At 35.8% G+C, this 22,073-nt stretch overlaps 2 protein-coding genes across 3 annotated transcripts; one reads left to right on the forward strand and one right to left on the reverse strand.

The window, feature by feature from the left end:
• Positions 1 to 923: 923 nt before the first annotated feature.
• LOC111514477 (uncharacterized) lies at positions 924 to 17,834 on the reverse strand. 2 transcript variants are annotated; one of them, XM_074173426.1, is made up of 9 exons: positions 17,577 to 17,834; positions 13,080 to 13,308; positions 7,608 to 7,738; positions 7,249 to 7,548; positions 6,536 to 7,170; positions 5,413 to 5,572; positions 2,933 to 3,133; positions 2,553 to 2,871; positions 924 to 1,765 (listed from the first exon to the last, which is right to left on the reverse strand). In XM_074173426.1, exons 3-9 carry the CDS (start codon positions 7,728 to 7,730, stop codon positions 1,362 to 1,364), a joined length of 2,142 nt encoding a protein of 713 aa, XP_074029527.1. In that variant the 5' UTR covers positions 7,731 to 7,738; positions 13,080 to 13,308; positions 17,577 to 17,834; the 3' UTR covers positions 924 to 1,361. The 2 variants fall into 2 exon arrangements, with proteins under 2 accessions (XP_074029527.1, XP_074029528.1); XM_074173427.1 differs by lacking the exons at positions 13,080 to 13,308; positions 17,577 to 17,834 and adding an exon at positions 7,789 to 7,901.
• On the forward strand, positions 9,972 to 20,934 carry PIG-Z (Phosphatidylinositol glycan anchor biosynthesis class Z). The gene is made up of 2 exons (XM_023170714.2): positions 9,972 to 11,216; positions 19,863 to 20,934. Exons 1-2 carry the CDS (start codon positions 10,138 to 10,140, stop codon positions 20,725 to 20,727), a joined length of 1,944 nt encoding a protein of 647 aa, XP_023026482.2. The 5' UTR covers positions 9,972 to 10,137; the 3' UTR covers positions 20,728 to 20,934.
• The last annotated feature ends 1,139 nt before the right edge of the window (positions 20,935 to 22,073 follow it).

Below are 22,073 nucleotides of genomic sequence, written 5' to 3' on the forward strand. Positions count from 1 at the left end.
TATGTACAAAGGTATAAGTCCACAATTTTTATCAAATTCTCTGAGATCAAATTCAATATGTTAGGTTCAGCTTGTCAAATCTCGGAACTTGTGAAATCACCATTTGCAACTGAACGCATTTAATGGGTACAATCATTCTGACGTCTGATATCACAAAAGATTGTCTTGACATGAGCAGTGACTAAAGCACATAATAAAAGAATATATTTCAGTAGTTTTTGTTGCACTCTAGTAGTTTTGCTTGTCTTTCTAACCAACAATTTCTATCGATCCAATTTTAACCTTTTTTTATTATAAATTTTATATAACTTTTGAATTGATCATCTGTTGGACAGAAAATCATGAATAGCAACTCAAAATGCAGCAAATTAGTAAAATTTGCTAACATATTTTTTAATCAATGAATCCAATTCTTGTTGAAAATTTAAAATTTACCGCCAAATTGTACTATCGATAAAACAGTTCCCTTTTTCATCCATCAAAGTGTAGTTGATTTGTTTCCACATGGTATACCGTTTCATATTTCATACTGAACGTCGTAGTTGTAATCTGTGATTTTGAATTTTCACGCGTTTACCTAACAGCATTTATGATTGTTGTTCGTAAAATGATTATTAATGATAATATTATTGAAAATAAAGACTAGTGCTACTAGGAAAAGCTAGTAACAGCAACTGTTTGTGGTTTCAATTTTTATTCCATAGTTTTGCGACGAGATGGCGCAAACGGCTGGCATCGTCAGAGGCCTGTGTTGTTTTTAAGGTTATAGGTTCCAAGGTCAGAAAGAAACTTCAACAGACGACGACCTAAAAAGCTGATACATTACAGTATAATAATAATATTAATTCACCATTTGTTATTCACCATAGCGTATATAACAGTTTGGGACAAAAGGGTTATTTCTGTGTGAAATGAAACTTCAATTGTCACAATTAAAATATTTTCATGTAACATTATATAAAGAGCACAGTCCACCAAAATTCAGAAAAGGTTGTTCAATAGAAAATCTCCAACTCATCATCGTTGAAACAATTGAAAAATTGCGTGTATACAAAAATAATTACAATCATTAAAAAAATATCAAATAAATCATGTAGCTGTAAAGTAAAAGTATTGCAAATTTCCCATCTACCTCTATTCGAAGATACATTTCAGGATTTGGTGACATACATTTTTTCCACATACTTAAATGATTATCTTTCCAAAATATATATTTCCTCAAACCAAACCAGTTCGTTAAATTCACCTGTAGCTAGGGCCGCTATAAATATCAAAAAAGAAGAATGAGGGCCTGTCAAGGTTGTCACTGACACGTAAAATACACCACCAACAACTACCAGTAACCGAATCCCAGTCGAAATTCAATTATCTAAACACAGTTCTATCGCTTCGATTTTGATTTCTTCGAAATCCTTCACTTGTTTCACGGCCCTTTTGGTGTTCCATCTTTCCGGCTTGTGACCCATTACGTGCCTCCGTAGCGCCCTTTTATACTTTGTCTCGAAACCGCAATCGTAGCATTGGAATCTTTCACCGTTCGTCTCGTGAACGACGCTATGCTTGGTCAGGCATTCCCGTCGCTTCGTTTTGAAGCAACATAGCGGGCATTTCAACAGCGAAGCTTCGTCGAATTTTTTGTGGAGGGCTTCTTCATGGGAGAGTAGGCTAGATTTGTACTTGGTTTCGAAAGGGCAGACCGAGCATCGGAATTTCTTCACCTCGTCTGGATTTTTGTGCTGCAGATTCTTATGGGTACGTAATCCACCTGTTGAAGAAATACAGAATTTATTACGTCATTGGCAAATAGCTCTGGTAGCTAAAGCCACGGTACTTAAAAAGTAGAAATCTTCACAAGATGGTGGTAGAACTTGAACAAAATACATTTCTGAAAAATTTACCGTCTGTTATTGTAAAAATGTATTGGAAGCTTGTGAAGTATGATTGTCGGACCAGTCCAACTGAGAATGCTACTATGTAGTGAAACGCTAGTTGTAAATTTAAAACACTACCAATAATACCATAGTCTGTCAGTTTGACTGAGAGAATATTTTGATCTACAGTTTCGAACGCCCTCTGTAGGTCGAGAAACGCAACAGTCACATATTGTTATTAACATACATAAGGATAGCTTCATCGCAGTTTTACAAGAATGTTTTTCCTAAAGCCTGATTGATCATTTATCAGAAATTCACTTTTTTCTACATAATCCAGCCATTGATTATAAACTTTTTTAATCGGAGAGAGAGTATGTATTGGTCGAAATTCATTCGCATCAATTGTCTTATTCATTTCGAGAATAAGAATTGCATGACGCACAACTTCAAATGCACATTTACAACATTTTGGATGTCAGAATTTCATTAATATTATTCAGAAATAGGGAACTTGGTCAGTATTGACACAAAACCCTAGTAGCTGAGGCCAAAGCATGAAAAAAAAGAAGTTACATTCTTCTTCTAAATGTCACTGGACTCGACAATTGGGTCGTTAAGCCAGTTCCAACTGAATTGTTCACATTAAAAACTTCTTGATTAAAATAAAAATCAACTCACCTCTGTATTTCGTTTTGTACTGACATTCATCGCATTCGTAAATCGTCGCGTCTTCCGTGTGAATGGCTAAAATATGCTGCCTGAGGTCCTGCGACCTCTTCGATTTGTATTCACACTGCTGGCAACAGTGCATAGTTACTTCCTCGGGTTTTTTATGAATCAGCCCATGTTTGACGATGCTGTGCTTGTAGATCGTTTTGAATTCACACTCACCACATGTGTAGATTACCGGCTTTTCGAGGGGCTCGTGGCCCCGGATGTGTTCCTTGAGGAACCGTTTTTGTTTTGTAACGAAATCGCACAGATCGCAGCTGAAGGTCTGAGGAAGAGTTATATTGATCTATTTATTACTTCATTCTTCAAATTCAATTGCTACTGACCTTTATGTGAATTTCTTCGTGCATTTTGACGCTCTTTTTCCACTTGGCCTCATAAGGACAGAACTGGCAACGGTACGTCACTAGTTCATCGGGATTACGGTGGGTAAGCATATGCGGAACGAGGCTGCGTTTCTGCCTAGTAGTGAAGTTACACTGAGCGCAATAGAATATTTCGTCACCTCTTTCTTCGCCAACGTGTACCTGTAAACGAAAAAGACTGCCTTCATATTCAAATCCAAATAAATAGAGTAAGAGTCCATAAATGCTGGACTTTGATATATGTATATGACCTATTCTAACAAACACACATTTATTGGTTTTGTGTTTATTTCTGAGTACTTGAGATCATTATATCGTTATTTATGGTATTTACTCAACTCATAAAAACATACCTATGTATTCTCTTTATATATATACAGTATCACAGTTGGATATAATTTCTGTAAAAATAAAAACAACAATAAAAATTAATTGGCGCTCCGGGTCAACTTCATAGATTCCAGTGGCGCATTTGCTTTTTCAGCTGCAGGAAAACCCGGAAAAACCTGCAACAACACATCATCTGAAGATCTTGATCTACCAAAGTCTTCTCTCTCATAAAACAAAATGTAGGGTGTCTCCAGAGGCTTCAATAGATTCAATACATCGCCAGAACACTTCGTGATACAACCATCGTCAAACCAGTCTGTTTCGTCTTTGACCAATGCATAATAATGGCTAGATTCAACGCCAGAACCACAGTGATCAATGACTGCATGAATATTATAATAGTAGTCTGCCAGATTGAAATGTTCATCTATTTCGAACCTTCAATGTTATTATTAGATTGACTGGTGCCTCAGCTATAATTGTTTCCTTGTAACAGTCAGTTAGTTTGGCGCATGTTTGACAATACAGTCGATCATCACCTCTTAAAAATTCCATTTTCAGATGATTTAACAATACGCTTTGCACGGACTGGTTATTAGTCATATTAGGAAAAGCTAGATGAAGTTCCAGAAATTCACATAAGTTTTCACTACCTCTTGAACATTTACTACAAAGTAAACAAGTGAGGATTCAGAATCATTCAATACAGAGCGTTCAGGAGTATTGATTTTGCTATTGTTTTGCTCACGAAGAGTATTAAACAAGAACCCCAAGAATTCGAAACAATCCTCTTGTTGTCCTAACGAGTATCTAGTGGACTTCAGACTCCAGGAAATCGGTTGAAGGAAAAGATGATACATTCTTACGAAACTGCAGCTGCATGAACAGGTGTTTGAGTTTGATGAACAAGTAGGAAACATTTCCGTTCTCGATCATCATTAAAACCTCGTTCTTGAAATTCTTCGTCATGAACAACACTTGTAAAATGCTATTCATGTAGCAAGAGTTTCCTAAATTATCCAATCCAGTTTTCTTCTCTAGATTTTCAGGATAACTTTCTACTGATTCGTGAGGAAGAACGCGTTTCACAGAATCTCCATAAGAACCATTTCTCAAGCGGCGATCGATCCTTCCAAGTGAAGAAGGGTTTTGTAGAGGGATCGATTCGGCTCTTGCTTCATGAAGCTCTTCCACTGAGAGGGAACCTGAACTACGAGGACTGCAACTCATATTTGGATGTAAAAAGGATATCACTTGCCGCCAAGATAGAGCTTTCATCTCTTTTTTTTGTAATGGAAATGGGGAACTTGACAAGCACTTAAATTGTCAGATATTTCCGGGTTTATTATCCGTGGTCTGCAGGTTTTTATATCTGATATTTAATCTGCTACTGGTGGGTCATAACTGGTCACGAATCATTGGAAAAAGCCAATGATCGTGGATAGATAATATCCATTTGCATATTGATGGACATTCTGTGGAATTGACTAAGAAAATAAAATGCTTAGGACTTCATATAGATTACAATCTATTTGTTTATCTATCAAGTCAATACTTCCACTAAAATGTCGTTCATACATCTGTATTCAAACAGACAAAATCTTAGTAGGTCACACAACATTACCCTTTCACAAGTACTGATTCTATCTACGTTCAAATATTGCGATATCATCTATGGCCCTTGCCTCGATTCCACAACTTCTGCAAGAATTCAGAAAGTACCAAATGCCTGCATTAGACTGATATTCAGTCTGAATTACATAGATCATATGACTCCTTCAATCAATCAATGAAATTGTTCGAAAATGTAAATCAGAAGAGAATTGCATTTCGCTTGTTTCATTCAAAAACTGATACAAAGCCAACGACCCACTCATTTGTTGAAAGAACTTCTTCCCAGACACATTCAGAAAACATTTCTGAAATATCTTTGAAAAATTTATGACTACCGATATTTAAAAGTAGACTTAAAACTGAATTGCTAAATCAACAGTGACCTGAACATAAAACAGGAGAGCCAAGACCAAAAAAAGCCTGCTAAGTGCGGTCAAATGTCAAAGTTTTTGCCACATGGAAACTAAACGACAGTCCACAATTGCACATATACAAACCTTTTGCACGTGAAACTTGAGGTAGCGCTGGTGCTTGGTAGAAAAAGAGCATAAATGACAGCCGTACTTGGTCACTTGGTCAGGTTCCTGGTGCTTCACTAGATGGCGTTCCAAGTCTCTTTTCCACATCGACTGATAAGGGCACTCTTGGCATTTAAATCTGAATAAAAATTTCAAGTTTATATTTGTTACTTACTGTCTATGAGGATATTCACTATGCTAAATCACACATACACTTTGAGGATTACTTGTTACCTGTCAACTGCACTATGAAAAAGTTTTCTCTCGTTTTCCACAAGCTTAATAGTTGAAGAAATATTTGCAAAAGGCGATATGTATTGGAAATTATTTTCAAATATTTCTGAAACATTGCATAAAGACAAAGATTTTCTGGATTACAGTTTATGAACAAACTAATCTCTCAATTTGTCAAAGCCAAAAGTATATGATACAGTGATCAAATTGAACGAAATATTCGAGAAAGCCTTTTTTATTTCTACATCTCCATTGCCTCATAGTGGGAAATAACTTGCGATGAATCTTCCAAATCGAAGACTTTGCACAGGTGCTTGATGGTTTTACTTCAGCTCTCTCCAGGGCATTAACTGGGTTAGTTGTTGTTTTTCTGTTTGGTATCTGCCACAGGTATCTACAAAGTCGTAGGTCTACATGAGAGGCAAGGGGTAAGGTGCATGTCATATGCACCTCTCCAGAATATTAATCAGTATATATAAATTTGATTTTTTTTTAAATTGGACCTAGAGAAAATCCAATACAAAGGATATTAGCTTATGTAACCCAAATACAGGCAAAATTTGCCTGCAGTACCTGCACTAAGGCATTCTAACCGCATAAAAGAACAAACAAGAAGATAAAACGTTCAGTTTGAGTAGATCCAAGAAGATGATAGCCCAGCCAGCTATTTCAATACATATACACAAGTTATGAATTTGCTCCTGCGTGATTGGCATATAAGTTGTGAGTTATGGGCCATTTTGGCTACCCACTCAACAAGAAACGTATGATTTTCTTCAATGGCGATAAAAAAAGATAATTATATACTTTTAATAAACTACATTCAGTCATCAATGAGTGAGATCTCCAATATTAATGATTTTCTCACCTTTTTTCTTCAGAAGAACTGTGGGTCAACATATGTTTCTCCAGATTACCTTTAAGCTTACTTCTGTACGTACACTTCTCACAATTCAACCACACTATCTGATCCTCGCTCAGATGAATCAGCTTGTGGTTGCTCCAGACATTCCAATGTCTCGTAACGAAAGAACAAGAATCACATTCATACAAGGAAAGCTTTCCATTACTGTTGTGTGCCTCGACGAAATGGTACTTTACTTCCGCATCGCTCGCTGCACTAAAGGAACACTTTTTACAAGAGTATAATCGTGTCGGAGGAATCACAGTAACGGAATTCATTTGGATATTGGTTTGGACTGAGTTTAATTTGGGTTGAGGGGAATATTCGCTATCAACAGATTCCACACCTTCCATCATGGTTTCCTCCTTTATTTCAGCTTCCATCTTTAAAACCACTGCTTCAATCTGAGTGGATGGGTTTTGGGCGAGACACTGCAGCATTTTCATCGGATCAACCTCTTCGATGCAACTTCCTTGCTGAGCAAGGTATTCGGATATTTTTTCTTCGACTCTCAGGCATTTTAGAGTGAACATGTGTTGTTGTTTGAGGTTCTCGAAGCAGGTCTTGCAAATCTTTGGATCATAGGTCGAACCAATATCCTGCAGTAATTGATATATTTTCAGTAATAGTACAGACTAATCTTTGGAATTAACATTGACAAAACTAACTAAACTCACCACTTCTGGTAAACATTGCAGTAACATCTGCCCCAACGCTTTGTTATTGAATATATCCAATTTAGTAAAGCCATCGATACTCGTACTGCAGCACAAGCGACAAATTGTTTTGTTACTTTCACATTCACTTTTATTTGCAAATAACACATCTTGGAGTTCCACGGTAGACGCATTGCTATTATCTAAGTAACCCCTAACTTTCTGTTCTATTTCAAGACATTTAACTTTAAACTCGTAGGCTTTTTGAAGTTCTTCTGAGCATTTTGTACAGATGGGATGATTCAAAGCCCAAGCACTAGTCTGAAATGTTAAAAGCAAGAGGTAAAATCGATATTGGGTACTACCAAGATGGTTTTTACCTTATCAGGAAGAATGAAGCTCAGTCTTTGTGACGAACAAAGTTCTTCAAAACTACTATGTTGTCTGTTTGGTGACATCCTTTCCAAACATAGTCTGCAGATGGCTAATTTAAGCTCGTCCATTTGTCAAACTGAAAGAAATTACTGAAATTTGATGATATACCAGACTTTTATCACAGACTTTATTTTGATTTATAAGTAGATATCATCGAGAGACCTTTACAACTCAATATTTATCAACAATACTGAAAAATATCGTAACCTGTAAATTTGACATTTGTTCTCCTCTTTATATTTATATATTGGTATGATGGCCTTGGCCGACAGAGCTCAATGGGCAGTAAACCCCAATTCGGATAGGTTGAGGTCCTTCCAACATATTGTACATTGATAAAAATATCTTTACTAGCACATACCTCATGCAAATCTTTCAATTTTTTTTGAACTACACTCTCAACTCACGTTAATGATTCTACGGATTATTCACAGTTTTACCAAAAAAAGCCATACGTGTTTCGCCATTCAATAATATCTTCAATCAAGTCTTTACTCCATCAAAGACACGCCTGAAAAATCTATTGTAAAGCAAAATATGTGTTTTACTTCGGTAAAGACACGTCTAAAGAAGCTATTGTAAAGCAAAACACGTGTTGCATTTTCGTAAAACTGTTCAGTGAGAATCTCACACTGAAGTACTTCTTGAATTCATATACATATATTAAAATGTATTGTTGACTCATTAAAATGCAGAGCCGAATACATGGGGTGCATAGCAAGCAAAGGGAAAAACCAGCATGCAAATGGAAAAGATAAGATTCACTATAATGCATGCCTTAATTTGAAAAATCTAATGGCGACAGACGTGTGTTCGGCTCAAAAACGGTCAGTTGAAAAGCCAAGCTACCAAAGTTTGCAATCACCTTTGCAACTACTTTGGGAAAACTTGTTCATCTTTGATATTCGCAGATTCAGTCTTCTATCAATCCCATAGATGGCGTCTTCGTAACAGGAAATGCCATCGTCTCTACTCAGGCTTCTGCGATAAAAACGGTTGAGTCCAGCAGTACATTCGTGATTCAACTTAGCATATTACTCTCGAGTCCTAAGGCTGGCCGAAATACCATTCTATGGCGTTGGATCACAAATGCTTCTCTGATTTTATCTTTCTCCCTATTAGATACTACAAGTTTCATAGACAACCAGAAGAACGAGGAAGTTATCAACATAAGTATCGTTCATGCATTATACAAGTTTTTAACACTTCATAAACCACTGAAAACAAGAAAAGTGTTTCAATTGGTCTTGAAATCAGGAAACATTCTTAAAAATTTGAATACCCCCAAAATAAACTGAACGATGTTCGCAAACGTTTATCAATAAAAACAGCAACTAATCGGATGTTGAAAACTGTAATATCGAGTCTGATATATATTGACAAAAACCCGATTTGGATATCGTCTATTATTGTTCAGCGATACAGGCTTATGTACGAATAAATCAACTAGCTAATGTCTTGATACATAATGATACGATGAAGTTTTGTTACTATATTTTTTTTTGCTGTGGGATTATGACTTGATTTGGCATCAGTTGCCGGAATACGATTCAGCTGATTCTCCATACAGACTCGTATATAAAAATAATAGACCGGGCAAGGAAGATCCCTTATCAATATGATGCTGCAAAATGTTTTTCTCAGGGTTTTCCATGTGACAGAAAATGAATGCGCTCTCGAAAAATGATACAAAGGATTAATAAGTTGCTTTTTGTATTTTGCTTTGATTTTGTTCACTCGATTTATGTCGCTTCTTCAATTTTCATTTCTTGATGTGTTGTTGTGTTATTACAAGTCTTACATCGGTAATAATATGAAAGATTTTACTGTCGAGCTATATTGATTATACCTAGTAGATTCATTTTCATTTTCTGAATTAAGAGTTAGTTACATTTGGGTCACATTATATATTCTGTTCATATTTTCTTAATATTATTTAGGGAGTATTTGAAATATTCTTGAAACTTTTGGAACATTCTACAGCCATGTAGAATTCGCAACATACAGTGTGTACTGTGAGTGCAAAACAGAATACATTCAAATGATATTTTTGATAGCTTTAAAGATTTGACGAAGGAAATACAAGTGATCCAAGCAATCCGAGGATAGTAAATTCATTTCAAGTTCATATGGACTAATTGATTTTTAAAACCCATCAATATCACGAGTAGACTTTATGTTATTGAATATAGTTCACTTTGAGTTCAAAGTACACATGCAAGACGTTTTCAGTCTACAGAAGGTATTTTTGCGATTAAAATATGTTGGACAGTGCAGCAACAGAGAAACAAACCAACACCAAGTCACAAAAAAGAAGAATTTTAAACGTCAATTTTGTAAATAGTGAAGTTAGTTGAAATTTAGATTTTCAAAAGAAAGTCTAATTTAATTTTCCATTTGGCCCCAATTGCTCCTGATTCGGAAGCAACGGCCAATAACGAATGTTTATTTGAATGAAAAAGCGATTATATTACCATGAAATTTCAGAAGAAAATCGACACTTTCAATGCCATTTACGTCTGTTCAATACTTTTGAGAATACTCTTAGTACTGGTACCTCAAACAGGTTACATACATCCAGACGAATTTTTTCAGTCTGTAGAAGTACTAGCGGGAAAATTCCTAGACATAGAGTGCAGCCCTCCATGGGAGTTTAATGTAACATTCCCTGTGAGGAGCATGACCATCCCGTACTTCACTATAGGTCAGTCCTACAAGTCTTTGAGGTATCTCAACAGCCTAAGTGAATTGTACTTTCAGAAGACAATTCTTGGACCGTATCTATTACTGGTGGTACCGAGACTGCTCATGTGCCTTCTTTCGTTCCTAGTGGATTATTGTCTGTACAAAATTTGCTCCAACAATAACGAGAAGTATAAGTCCCGATTAGTCATTTTAGCCAGTTCGTATGTTATGATAGTTTACGGAACTAGGAGTTTTTCCAATACGGTAGAACTGGTGCTGTTTTCAACTCTGATATATCTCGTCTGCGAAAGCTTGACATTTTCGAACATTGTGTTGAGAAATCGTGAGTACATCAATTTCAGATACGACAATAGTAAATCCACTGCAGAGAAAGCCAAGTTTCACAAACTTAGACTCTTCATAGTGTCGGATTCGTACAGAAACTGCTTTGCTATCAGTACAATAAGCGTGATGGGGTTTTTTAACAGACCAACGTTTCTTGCCTTTGCAGTGATACCTGTGTTCTTCTGGCTTTACCGAGGACTTGGTAGCAAATCTGTGACTCCTTTCCAATTCTACAGGAGAATATGTGTTTTTCTACTGTGTTCCATACCAGCACTACTGTTGAATATTCTAGTTGATTCTTTCTATTACGGATACATTACTTCTGGGGAAATATTCATGTTGGAAGTCACTATAAATAGTTTCGTGTTCACTCCACTCAATTTTCTAAAATACAACCTCAATGCCGATAATTTAGCAATACATGGGATTCATCCAAGATTTCTACATGCTCTGGTTAATATTCCCCTGCTGTTCAATGTTTTGGGACTGTGCACAGTTTACACTTTGGGGAAGTATTTGTACTTGTAAGTATTGTTTTTGCTAATCATTATAATTCAGTTATATCGTTTGTTGTGATATAAATCTTTTATTTGATGAAATGCTATATAGATTGTTCCACAATGCCTTTCTCAAGCGATTTTTCAATTACTTGAAAAGATGGGAAAATTATAAACTGGATCAAAAAGTCTATTATATAACCTAAAGCTGTTAGTTGCTAAACCATCATCGAGATTAACTGCAACTTTTTTTCAAATGAAACCATTTTTGTATGTAATGTACAATCTAGTATTTTAATACTGAGAATAACAGTACAGTAATAAGAATACTCAAGCTGATCATTCCTCAAACCCGGTTATGAATAATGGACGAAACTATCAACGTACGTATAAGAAAATGAATATTTCAAAATAAAATCTTGAAGTAGGTATTCATGTTACCCAACTACTTGCATCGTAGGTTCTGGTGTACGAAAGATCCTACCCAAACAGCAAAGTGCCTGGGACTCTATTAATTTTAACGCAGCTCAACTGCATGTCAGAGTCAGTCGGAGTCAAAAATGCTTTATTGCCATAAAAGTTTAGGTTTTGTTGACAAAGCAGGCTTAAGAACTAAAACAATCCGAAACATTAAAATAAAGGTCAAGAATTAAAACAAGATATCAATATGGGTCAAGCACACTTCAAAAAATCTATGGTAGAAGTCTGTGATAAAAATTTTTATAAGTTGCGAAATTACTCAATATTATAATAAGCTTTATCTAGCAGAAGTTTTTTTAATCTTTTTCGAAACTTTTTGTAGCAGGTTAACTTTCTGATTGAAAGGGGGAGATGATTGAAATATTTTTTGCTATTATAAAGAATCGAAATTTTAATTTGTGCTGTTGACAGGATAGGAAAAGGAATATTGAATGTGAGACGAATGGCATAACTTTAAGTTGACTTCCAGATGTTATCTTTGTGCTTTTTGTGCATTAGGCAGACTATTTCGATAATAAAGAGGCAGTAAACTGTTAAGTTGTGATGAGGGGCTTACAGGAATCTTGGACTCTAGCTCTGGTAGTGAATCTAACTGTTCTTTTTTGAATTGTGAAAACTTGACTCATCAAGTTTTGACAGCTGCTCCCCCAGAAAAAAACTCTGTAATGCAAGTGGGATTCGAAAAGTGCAAAGTATGCTTTTCTAGCAGAGTGATAGTCCAAAGAGTTAGAGATAGACCTTATCGCATAACAACTTGAGGATAATTTTTTGCATAGTGTACTAATATGCATTCCAAATTTTAATTTGTTGTCTATGTTGAGGCCCAAAAATTTGTTCTCTAGTTTATGATCAATGATGTGTTCTTCAAGAATTATATGGTCCAGGTTACATTTATTAGTCTTTGATATATTGAGACATAATAAATTAGCATCACACCATTGTTTACCTTTGCCTATACTATGCTCTACCCTAATTTTCAGTGCATCAGTGCATCTTCCATGTGAATTTGCTTTCAATCGATATATATATGCTAGATCATTTATAAATAATAAAAACAGCAAAGGACCGAGGACAGATTCCTGAGGTACTCCGCATTCAATGCTCATTTTAACTGAAGATGAACTTTTGAAATTCACTACTTGACCGCGATGTGATAGATATGACTCACATATGAAACCTTTGTATAAGAGGAAGATTGGCAACTGCTAACAGCGTGGCAGTGTTACGAAATTTCTAGTCTGAAATTCAAACATTAATAACTCCGCAACCAGTTATCCAAATTCATAAAAGTGTAAATCTTCGTAAAGAGAATTGTAATACCCTTTCATACTAAATGTCACAAACCCCTCTGTATTGAATGTGATTCACACTTTTCCTTCATAAACTGTCATTGTGAAAACCTCTACCAACCTGTCGGGTGTCCAAGTGTCCGGCAGAACACCCATTATATCTCCTCAAATCTCATTCAGAGTTCACACCGTTAGGTCGTGAGCCATTTTAATTTTTTTATGTAATCGCTCTACCGGTAACGCTGTTACCAATGTTGTCTATCCTGACTTGGCGGATACTGATCGATGCAAGAAGGAAGCCTTTCTTCGTGAAGCCCACTACCTGAGTTAGTTTGTAGAGTACCAGCATTCTAGAAAAAAAATCACACTATCGCTTTTGTTCGAAATAAGTGGTTGACAATGTTACAAATCAAATCAAATCAAAGCATGCTTTATTATCTGAAGAATAGAATTCTTATTGACAAAGCTCCTAAATATAATAGTACATAAATCCTAACTGCTTAAAATGAGCAGGAAGTCATGATAATTAAATGAAATTAAAATTATGCAAACCAATATGGGTTGTCGTATGTTAAAAGTGGACGTACTTAATGTATATATACAGTCATGTTTCTATAAAATATTTTCACAACAATACAGTAGAATAGAAATAAAAACAGTTTTCCCTAATTTATTCTATATTAATTGGTTATAAATACAAAACAGGAAAGAATTGTCAGATGATAAAAACATTAAAATAATATATATACATATATATACACATATACACACACATACACATATATATATACACATATACACACACATACACATATATACACACATACACATACATATATATATATATATATACACATATATACACACACAGACATATATACATACACACATATACACATACATAGACCCATGTACACACATATAATAATTTTATAAAAATTTTAATTTCTTAATACAGTTAATATGTACATACATATATAGTCATACATACACACCTACCTTTAAAACTATTTAGTGAGAGACATAGATACGACATATTTTGTACTGCTGTCACAGCTATTCAAAATTTTGTTCAAAAAATTCCCTCAAATCATAAAACGGTCTTGTTATTAAAAATTTTTTTACAGCCCTTCTGAATTTCGGAGTGCTATGAATATTTTTAATTTGCTTCGGTAGATGGTTGAACATCTCTGCCATTGCCATAATACATTGCCATAATACATGATGAATTTTACTAGATCGGACTTTCATTGTCTAATATTATTTTAAATGATTAGATTTAAATGAAAGAACAAACAAAATTAGAACGAATGGCTAAAATATCAATTACTAGTTGTTGCCCGCCTAGAATTTGGTTTGTCACATTAGTTCGGACTTCCATTGTCTACTGTGATATGATTTGAAATCCCTGAAAGAATCAATGAAATTAAAAAGATTAGCTGAAAAAATAACAATTATACTCAGCAAAAGAAACTGGAATTACAATGAAATAAATTAAATAAAAAAGTCAAATGGCGTGAGATCGGGTGATCTCGGTGGCCAATCCCACGGCCCTAAACGCCTAAACCAACGATCGTCGAAGAGTTCGTCAAGTTTCCTGGAAACTTCCTGGGTGGAATGAGCTGGCGCTCCGTCCAGTTGAAACCACGAATTCCTATATTCCTCTAAAGGTAAATTTCCAAGAAAATCGGTTACAGTCGTTCTTAATATTTGGAGAAATCTCTCTGCATTCAGTGTGTCTTCATAAATAAAAAAGCTAATTTTATTGTTCTTCAGAATACAGAAAACATTCAGGTCAATTTTTTTTGAAAACCCATTTCTTTTGTAACATGAGGATGTTACTCAGTATCAGAATACTACGATTATTTTAGGACAGTTCACGTCAGCCATGTTTACTCGAGATGAAACATACTCACCGGTATCGTTTGTACTGTGGTAGTTTGTAAATACCCCTATTGTCATAGGTGAATATTTATTTGGTTATATATGTACGTAGATAACCTCTGTGTTGCTTAATATTTTTATATTTTTACAATTTACTTACTTGTTTCATATGTTTATTTAAGAAAGCCTATACACTTGACTTGCTACAAACATGAAAATGTAACGTAGTTAATAAACTATTCTATTCTATTCTATGATCAGCCCAAAAATGTTTATTCCTTCTATTGAAAATACCACCCCTCGTAAACTTTGATTCCTCGCACCAAATTATTTTTGACAAAAATTCCCGATCTTCCTGTGTATGAATCAAAAGGGATTCACAAAAATGCATTCTACGTTCGAAGTCTTCTGCTTTTAGAGCTTGAACTTTGGTAAATTTATATGGATGCATTTCGTGATTTTTCAAAATTCGTTGTACTGAAGCATGTGATATACCTAAATCTTTTTCTGCACTGCGAATGGAAGCTTCTGGATATGCATAAAAATATGCCAAAACGTTAACAGTATTGTCCTCATTTGAAGTAACATGTTTTGGTAATGTTGAAGGCGCTTTTAACATGGAGCCATAGTTAAGGAAATTATTGTGTAATCTTACAAACTTCCTCTCGTTCATTGGTGTTAATTCACGATGCATTTGGTTGAATTTTCTACAAGTTCTGGCAATGATTAGATCACACTGTCCGTGTATAATAAATAATTTCATAAGAACTTCGTTTGAATAATCAATATTTGCAATCATTTTTGGCGTCAATAACCATTTATCAATTACTTATAAAAGTCACCATAAGCTCGATATTTCCACGGCTACCTAGAAATCAAATTCTTTAAAAAGTATTTTTTGTGCTACTGTGATTGAAAATCTCTTTGATAGAAACACTTCAATCAGAACACCTACCAAAAAATCATTTAGAAAAGTTCACACATGCAGTTCGTGCTATAATATTAAATCCCTGTGAAGTTACTGACGATGACGAAGTAGTATTCAGTCCAACTGTAGAAAGTCCTTCATGACTAACCAATAATCCTCCTTAAAATAACGTGAGTTGGCGTATGTATTTGTTACATATGCTTTGTAATCCAAAGATCGTGTGTTCAAATCCCATGGACCCTCTAATTTTTTTTTAATATCAGCAGTAACGTTATGAAAAAATTTGTATGATACATTTGTTAAAAGTGATTTTATTTTGCTTTTGAGTTTGCTCCACTTGCTGACGCTCGTTTTGCAATAATCCCCACACACAAAATAAAATGCCACTTTCAACACTTGAAAGTGGCATTTTATTTTGTGTGAATAACTATTTTTCCACAAAAACGGCTTTATTAAGAAAACTTGACGATTTAGGTATCTGTTTAAAATCTGTTTTTCCGTTAACCAGCTGTCGCACCCCTACGTACGACAACCCTCAGAAGTCGAAACTTGTGTGAGCTAAGGATTAACGAGGTATTACCTTTTAACGTGTGCTTCCTAACACGGGTTGGACGATAGCAAGTGAAGATCGATCGTTCAGACTAGGGCTTGAACCGCCGACCAACACGGCAGTCAATTCGAGTGAATGAACAAATCACCCACGCCGAACCGCTTGGCTACCGACTGACCATGGAGCATGGTATAGGGACATGTATATCATCTTGTAGCATTTTTCACCATCTTTCAATTTATCGAGTAATATACAGGGGGTTTAATTTGAAAAAATGAACTTTCGACTACTTTTATGCACAATGGAAGTAATAGTAATTTTAGCACGCCCTGTATGATATGGAGTCGATTTCTTGGTGTTATTTGAATATTTTGAGTTTGTCCAAACTATCATCAAAATATCAACTTTTTATGAATCGAGAGTACTGATGTACTTAATTTCAATTAAGGCTATGTTTTGGACCATATTTAGCACACTTTATTTTTTATCTCGAAAACAGATAGAGATAGGTATAGGACATTATTAACAAAAAAGTATTAAAATACTAGAGCGCTTACAAAAATGTAATAATATACGGGGTGTTCCATTTAAAAAAATATAATTGCTAGGACTTTTTGATAGAAGTGGCAAGGCCGCAATGCTGAAAATATTTTAGATCGAAAGAACGGGTAAGGAAATGTTAGAGGTGAAATTTTCAGAAAAATCATGCTTTGCGTTTTCCAGAAATGTCTAACCTACCATCGACCGTGAGTCAGCCAGCCAGTGGGTAAACCCACTAACAACCTTACGGTTGTGGTTTAGCAGGTCTTCCGTGAATCTGGGCGATGGGTTTCTTATGAATTCTTTCGCCTGTCTTATTCATGAGATCTCATTCCACCAATCTATGGATTCGGCTTGCATCCATGAGTTTATGGATGTCTTTACACATGCTTTCGCTACCCCACAGAAAGGTTCTGGGCCGATCATAGCGTAGAGGACCCATCTGCCAATGCGTGGGTTTATATATTTTTTTCAATTGTTCCACGAACAGCATTACAGTCAGTTCTGATGGGTGTTTGAACCCATTTGAGGCCAAATGGGGTAGCAGAATGGCCGAATGTTAGGGAGTGCGTTAGGATCAGAGCTCCGTACAGCTCTGGACATTATCTTGTTGGGAGTACTGGATGGGACAGCCCTGAATATCACCTGATAGGTTTACATAAGAGGATGATACATTCCTTTGTGTGTTGAAATATGTTCAAGTGGGGCAGTCTAACCGTCTAAACTTTGCATAGATGGGTACGTTAATTAACGACAACATGTTTCACACAAATATTCCAGTAAGTATCGGCCATCCATTACCCTAAACACAAGCACTACCGATACCTTACAACGATAAAGAATTCGGTTTGAACATTTGTCGAGCCAACATCCCTCCACAGTCATTGTATTTTCATAAATATATTTTCACATAGTTTTGTCTCAGTAATAAACTACAGATTGAACACGTTTCTCTGATTTTCACAGTCTGAATAGATTGTCTTCTCGTCTTATCTGTCATATCTGATAAGGGCTCGATAATGTAAACATGGTATCTCCAAACTCGAAAAGTCCGGCATATCGACAAACGATCATTATTTGATCAGTATAAGGTTCCCATTGGCGTAGTGTGAATGTGTTCGTCCACAATTTATCTAAAACGATATTATAAAGGGATATAACTCAAACTTATGAAGTAATTTCGCGAGGTTTCTTGATCCAAATAATATTTTCAAATGCTGCCGAACACGAAGATAACACAAAAAATAAACAACTATGAAAAAGAAGAAGACAAAGACCAAAACGGGATATACAGTATACTATGCTCGGACTGCAACAAATTCTATATCGGCCAAACCAAGAAAAAACTAATCCAAAGGTACAATGAGCACAAAAAGGCATACATAAATCCAATAGTATATAAATCAAACCTCGCAACACACGTCATACAAAAAAAACATAATTTCCCCCCACCAGAGAACATAAAACTCATAAAACAAGTCAACAACGAAAACCTCATGGACATTTGGGAAAACTTGAACATCCATAAATTCAACAGTCATAAATCACTTATCGAGGAACAAGTACAAATCAAAACACAACAAGACCTCACATTCGAAATATTAAACAAAACCATACACATTCCTAGGGAAGATCTAACACAAAGAAGAGTACCTGATGCAGTACAAATACAGGCAAATTTACCTAAAGTACCTGAAATACCTGAGTTGAGACGCTCTGACCGTATAAAGAGGCAGACGACAGGATGACAAGTTCAGTTTGAGAAGTGCCTAGAAGATGACAGTACTACCAACTGTCGAAAGCGTTCGCAGATAATTAATAGAAGATATATATAGATATATAGGGCTATTCAAATTCGTGTCTGTACATGGGGATCTCGTAAACGATAAGAGATAGAGTATCGGTTGAATTGTGGCAAAGTTGTGTATTTTAGAGACCTATTCAATGATGTGAAAAAATCGAATATAGCTCCTTTGGTTCTGGAGATATACAGGAAAAACCAAAAAATCCCAAATAATTTTTTTGCCTATATCTTCTTTATTCGCAGATATATTGAAAATCTATCCACATTTTGCCATTGGCACTTGATGTGGGCTATCAGAATATGTCCATGAATCTTTTATACAGGATGTCATCTGACTTGGGCCACCCCCATCTTTGAATTTTTAAATATGGACCTATATATTTTGTTGTAGTTTTTGGATCTTAGACGTTCACTTTGAACTGAGAAATTAAATTTTATTTTATATTTCGGGATGTTTCGGTAATATTTGATTATAATTGTGTGATTTATTCCCTTTTAAATTATGGCCCTGGAAATTGGTTGACCGAGTTAAATAAAAACACAATAGCAACTTTCACATCTCTCTATGTACCGTAAAGTTTTTCGAAAGTTATTTCTTCATTTTTAGGTACCTATTCATATTTTTTTCCATTGCTCTGAGCGTTTTCTACAATTAACTTCGAATAAAAAAACCTTTTATGATTATCTGAAACATATCTACAACAAAAATATATTATATGTGTTTTGATGAGCAGACAAAAAAATGGTACCTAGCAATAATAACATCCGAAACGAACACTATAATCATAATGAAGATTGAAATGAAGTAATTTATATTCACAAAAAAATTAATGGCGCAATAATGTTCGAATTGGAGTCTTTCCATTTCGAGACAAATAATGGACCAATAAGATGGCCTGCAAGATCACCAGATCTTACTATGTATTTATGACGATGTATCTCTGTAGTTGTTCGTAAAATAATTTTTTGCTGTGAACCGGTTTATTTTGGGCAATGAAGTTTCTTTATATGAAAATCCTATCTTTTTTTCGATGAGGAGTCACCTCTGTAGATGTTTTTCTCTTATTTAGTTACACCCTGTATTTTGATGAGGTCTAAACATTTCTTCAAACTGAATGTAATGTTGAATACATCTTTCATATCGCGATAAATGTCATCAATAATTGAAATTCAATGTAATTTCCACTCATTTTTGCAGGTGTTTCCAAAAGAAGTTCAACCTGCTTCCAACAATAAGGAGCATCAAATGTCTGATGACTCTATCCGCCGTTGTTCCAGTGGCTATCCTTTCCATCTTTCCCCACCAGGAGCCCAGATTTCTCCTCCCCGTGATTTTACCCCTAGTTTATCTGCACGCAACGACCATTTTGCGAGAACCTGAAGACACCCTGGTCGAGGCACCCAAAACACAAATCAAACCGGACTCTTGGAAAACTAAACCTTCCAACTCCTTGTTGACCACTTGGCTGCTATTGAATGTCCTGCTAGGGGTGCTTTACGGCTTTCTGCATCAAGGAGGAGTGCTACCCGCTACCGCATATCTTGCCAAAGACATGGAGCTGGCATCGATGAAGACAGAGTACCACATTGTGACGAGTCACATTTATTCAATCCCTGAGTCGTTTTTCTTACAAAAATCTTCTTATAAGCTGTATTCCAGAGGAAAAACGCGATATTCCGTGAACAAGAGGGTATTTTTATACGAAGAAGGATCCAAAAACCTAGAGTTCATCCTGAGGAAGTTGAAGCTTATTCTGGATACCAGAAGCAATCCGGGAAAGAGAATGAAACTGTTCTTATTGATATCAGGGAGTTTAGGGGAGGATCTCATGTATTTTTCCAGCAATAGAACACTGAAGCTTGATTTGGTGGAGCAGTTTCGACCTCATCTCAGTTTGGAAGCCTTTCCAGATTTAACGACGCACTGTTTGGAACCTTTAGAGGGTTTTTATAGCAGTAATTGTTTAGTTTTGACACCAGAGAAATATTTCAAGTGGTTATTTGATTCGTTCTCTCTCAACTTGTATCAAGTTGAAGAGGATGAAGTCAAGGTGTTGAGGTGAACTAAGTATTCAGAAAGTAGCTATCACAGTGTCTGTCTTGGATGTTCTGGTTTTCAGCACTTCGAACAATGTTCATTTAGACTGTGTGGAGAGGTGAGCTTTTATAGCGAAAAATAGTATTTTCAGTATAATGCTTGTTATTCACATTTACAGGATGTGTCCACATTTTTAAATGTAACGCAAATAAATACTATCTGAACGAGGGAAGATTGCTTCATTCACTACAAACCTTTTGACTTGATTCTCTAATACTCAGGAAAAAAAACCCTATTACAAACAGATTCACAGATACAGTGCATTTCTTTATTGTCCCCCCCCCCTTTTATTTTTTGAACGGGTTAACACCGCCGGACTTAATTTCATAAACATTGTGGCCACAACAACATTGTGGCCACGTTGACTGCACTTCGCGGTTGACCAAACCACATTTTTGTGGTCGACTTACGGTCATATAAACCACACTTGCAGTTGAGGCAACTGACTTCAAAAATTGAATGCTGTGAGACCAATATAAGAAACAGTACACGACGGTGTACGCGGTTGGGTACGACTGCAAGTTTGTGGTTAGTGTACGGCGGATGCCGCGATGACACTCGGCGGAGATCAGCAGCAAGTTGACTGCAGACGCCCGTTTTGACTTTTGTGAACGGCCGTGTACGTGTAGTACAGTATTTCTTATGGGCGGCTTGAGTTGTATCCAAACTCGCAACTACCGGTAGTGTGCATAACAAAAAGCCCCCACCCAGGTCATTTGTCCATTCCGGAAGAACAGCAAGTACAAATAAATTAGTGAGATGGTAGTAAATCCTGAACAGTCTACTTATTCCGTCGCAAATGTTTGTGAGGTGTCTCTTTCTACCGCGTGGAAACTTTTGAAGTAAAGTTAATTGGTACACCAATTAACTAAAGATGACCCTGATCAAAGAACAGAATACTTCTGCGAAATCATGACAAAAACCATCGCAAGGCATCCTACCTATCTCCACAATATTTGTTTTAGTGACGAATATACATTTTTTAAACGGCAATGTTCACAGGCAAAATTGCCCTCACTTTTTCCGGGAAACACATACCCAATATCCAGAAAAAATTAACGTTTGGCAGGAATATTGGGAAGCTATATTTTTGGACCTCTATTTATTGATCAAAATTTAACAGGGAACTGTATTTGAATACGCTGGAAACTACTGTTGACCCTCTCATCACTGAAATCGTCAGAGCGAATCCTAATGAATTCAATATGGATATTGTATTCCAACAAGATGGAGCGCCACCACATTACTTCAGACAAGCAGGAAACTATTTGGACACTACTTTTCCCGGTCGTTGGATTGGCCGTCGAGGTC

This window comes from Leptinotarsa decemlineata, unplaced genomic scaffold, assembly GCF_025532065.1.
Source record: "Leptinotarsa decemlineata unplaced genomic scaffold, Ldec_3_MD MMD2_tig00000251_RagTag_RagTag, whole genome shotgun sequence".
Taxonomy (NCBI): domain Eukaryota; kingdom Metazoa; phylum Arthropoda; class Insecta; order Coleoptera; family Chrysomelidae; genus Leptinotarsa; species Leptinotarsa decemlineata.

Excerpts from the sequence above, each read along its gene's own strand:
- LOC111514477 (XM_074173426.1), bottom strand. The coding sequence starts at position 7,730 with ATGGACGAGCTTAAATTAGCCATCTGCAGACTATGTTTGGAAAGGATG. Across the intron at positions 7,171-7,248 it reads TGCAATGTTTACCAGAAGTG|GATATTGGTTCGACCTATGA; the intron begins GTGAGTTTAGTT and ends CAATTACTGCAG. Across the intron at positions 1,766-2,552 it reads GTACAAAACGAAATACAGAG|GTGGATTACGTACCCATAAG; the intron begins GTGAGTTGATTT and ends TTTCTTCAACAG.
- PIG-Z (XM_023170714.2), top strand. The coding sequence starts at position 10,138 with ATGAAATTTCAGAAGAAAATCGACACTTTCAATGCCATTTACGTCTGT. Across the intron at positions 11,217-19,862 it reads TTGGGGAAGTATTTGTACTT|GTGTTTCCAAAAGAAGTTCA; the intron begins GTAAGTATTGTT and ends TCATTTTTGCAG.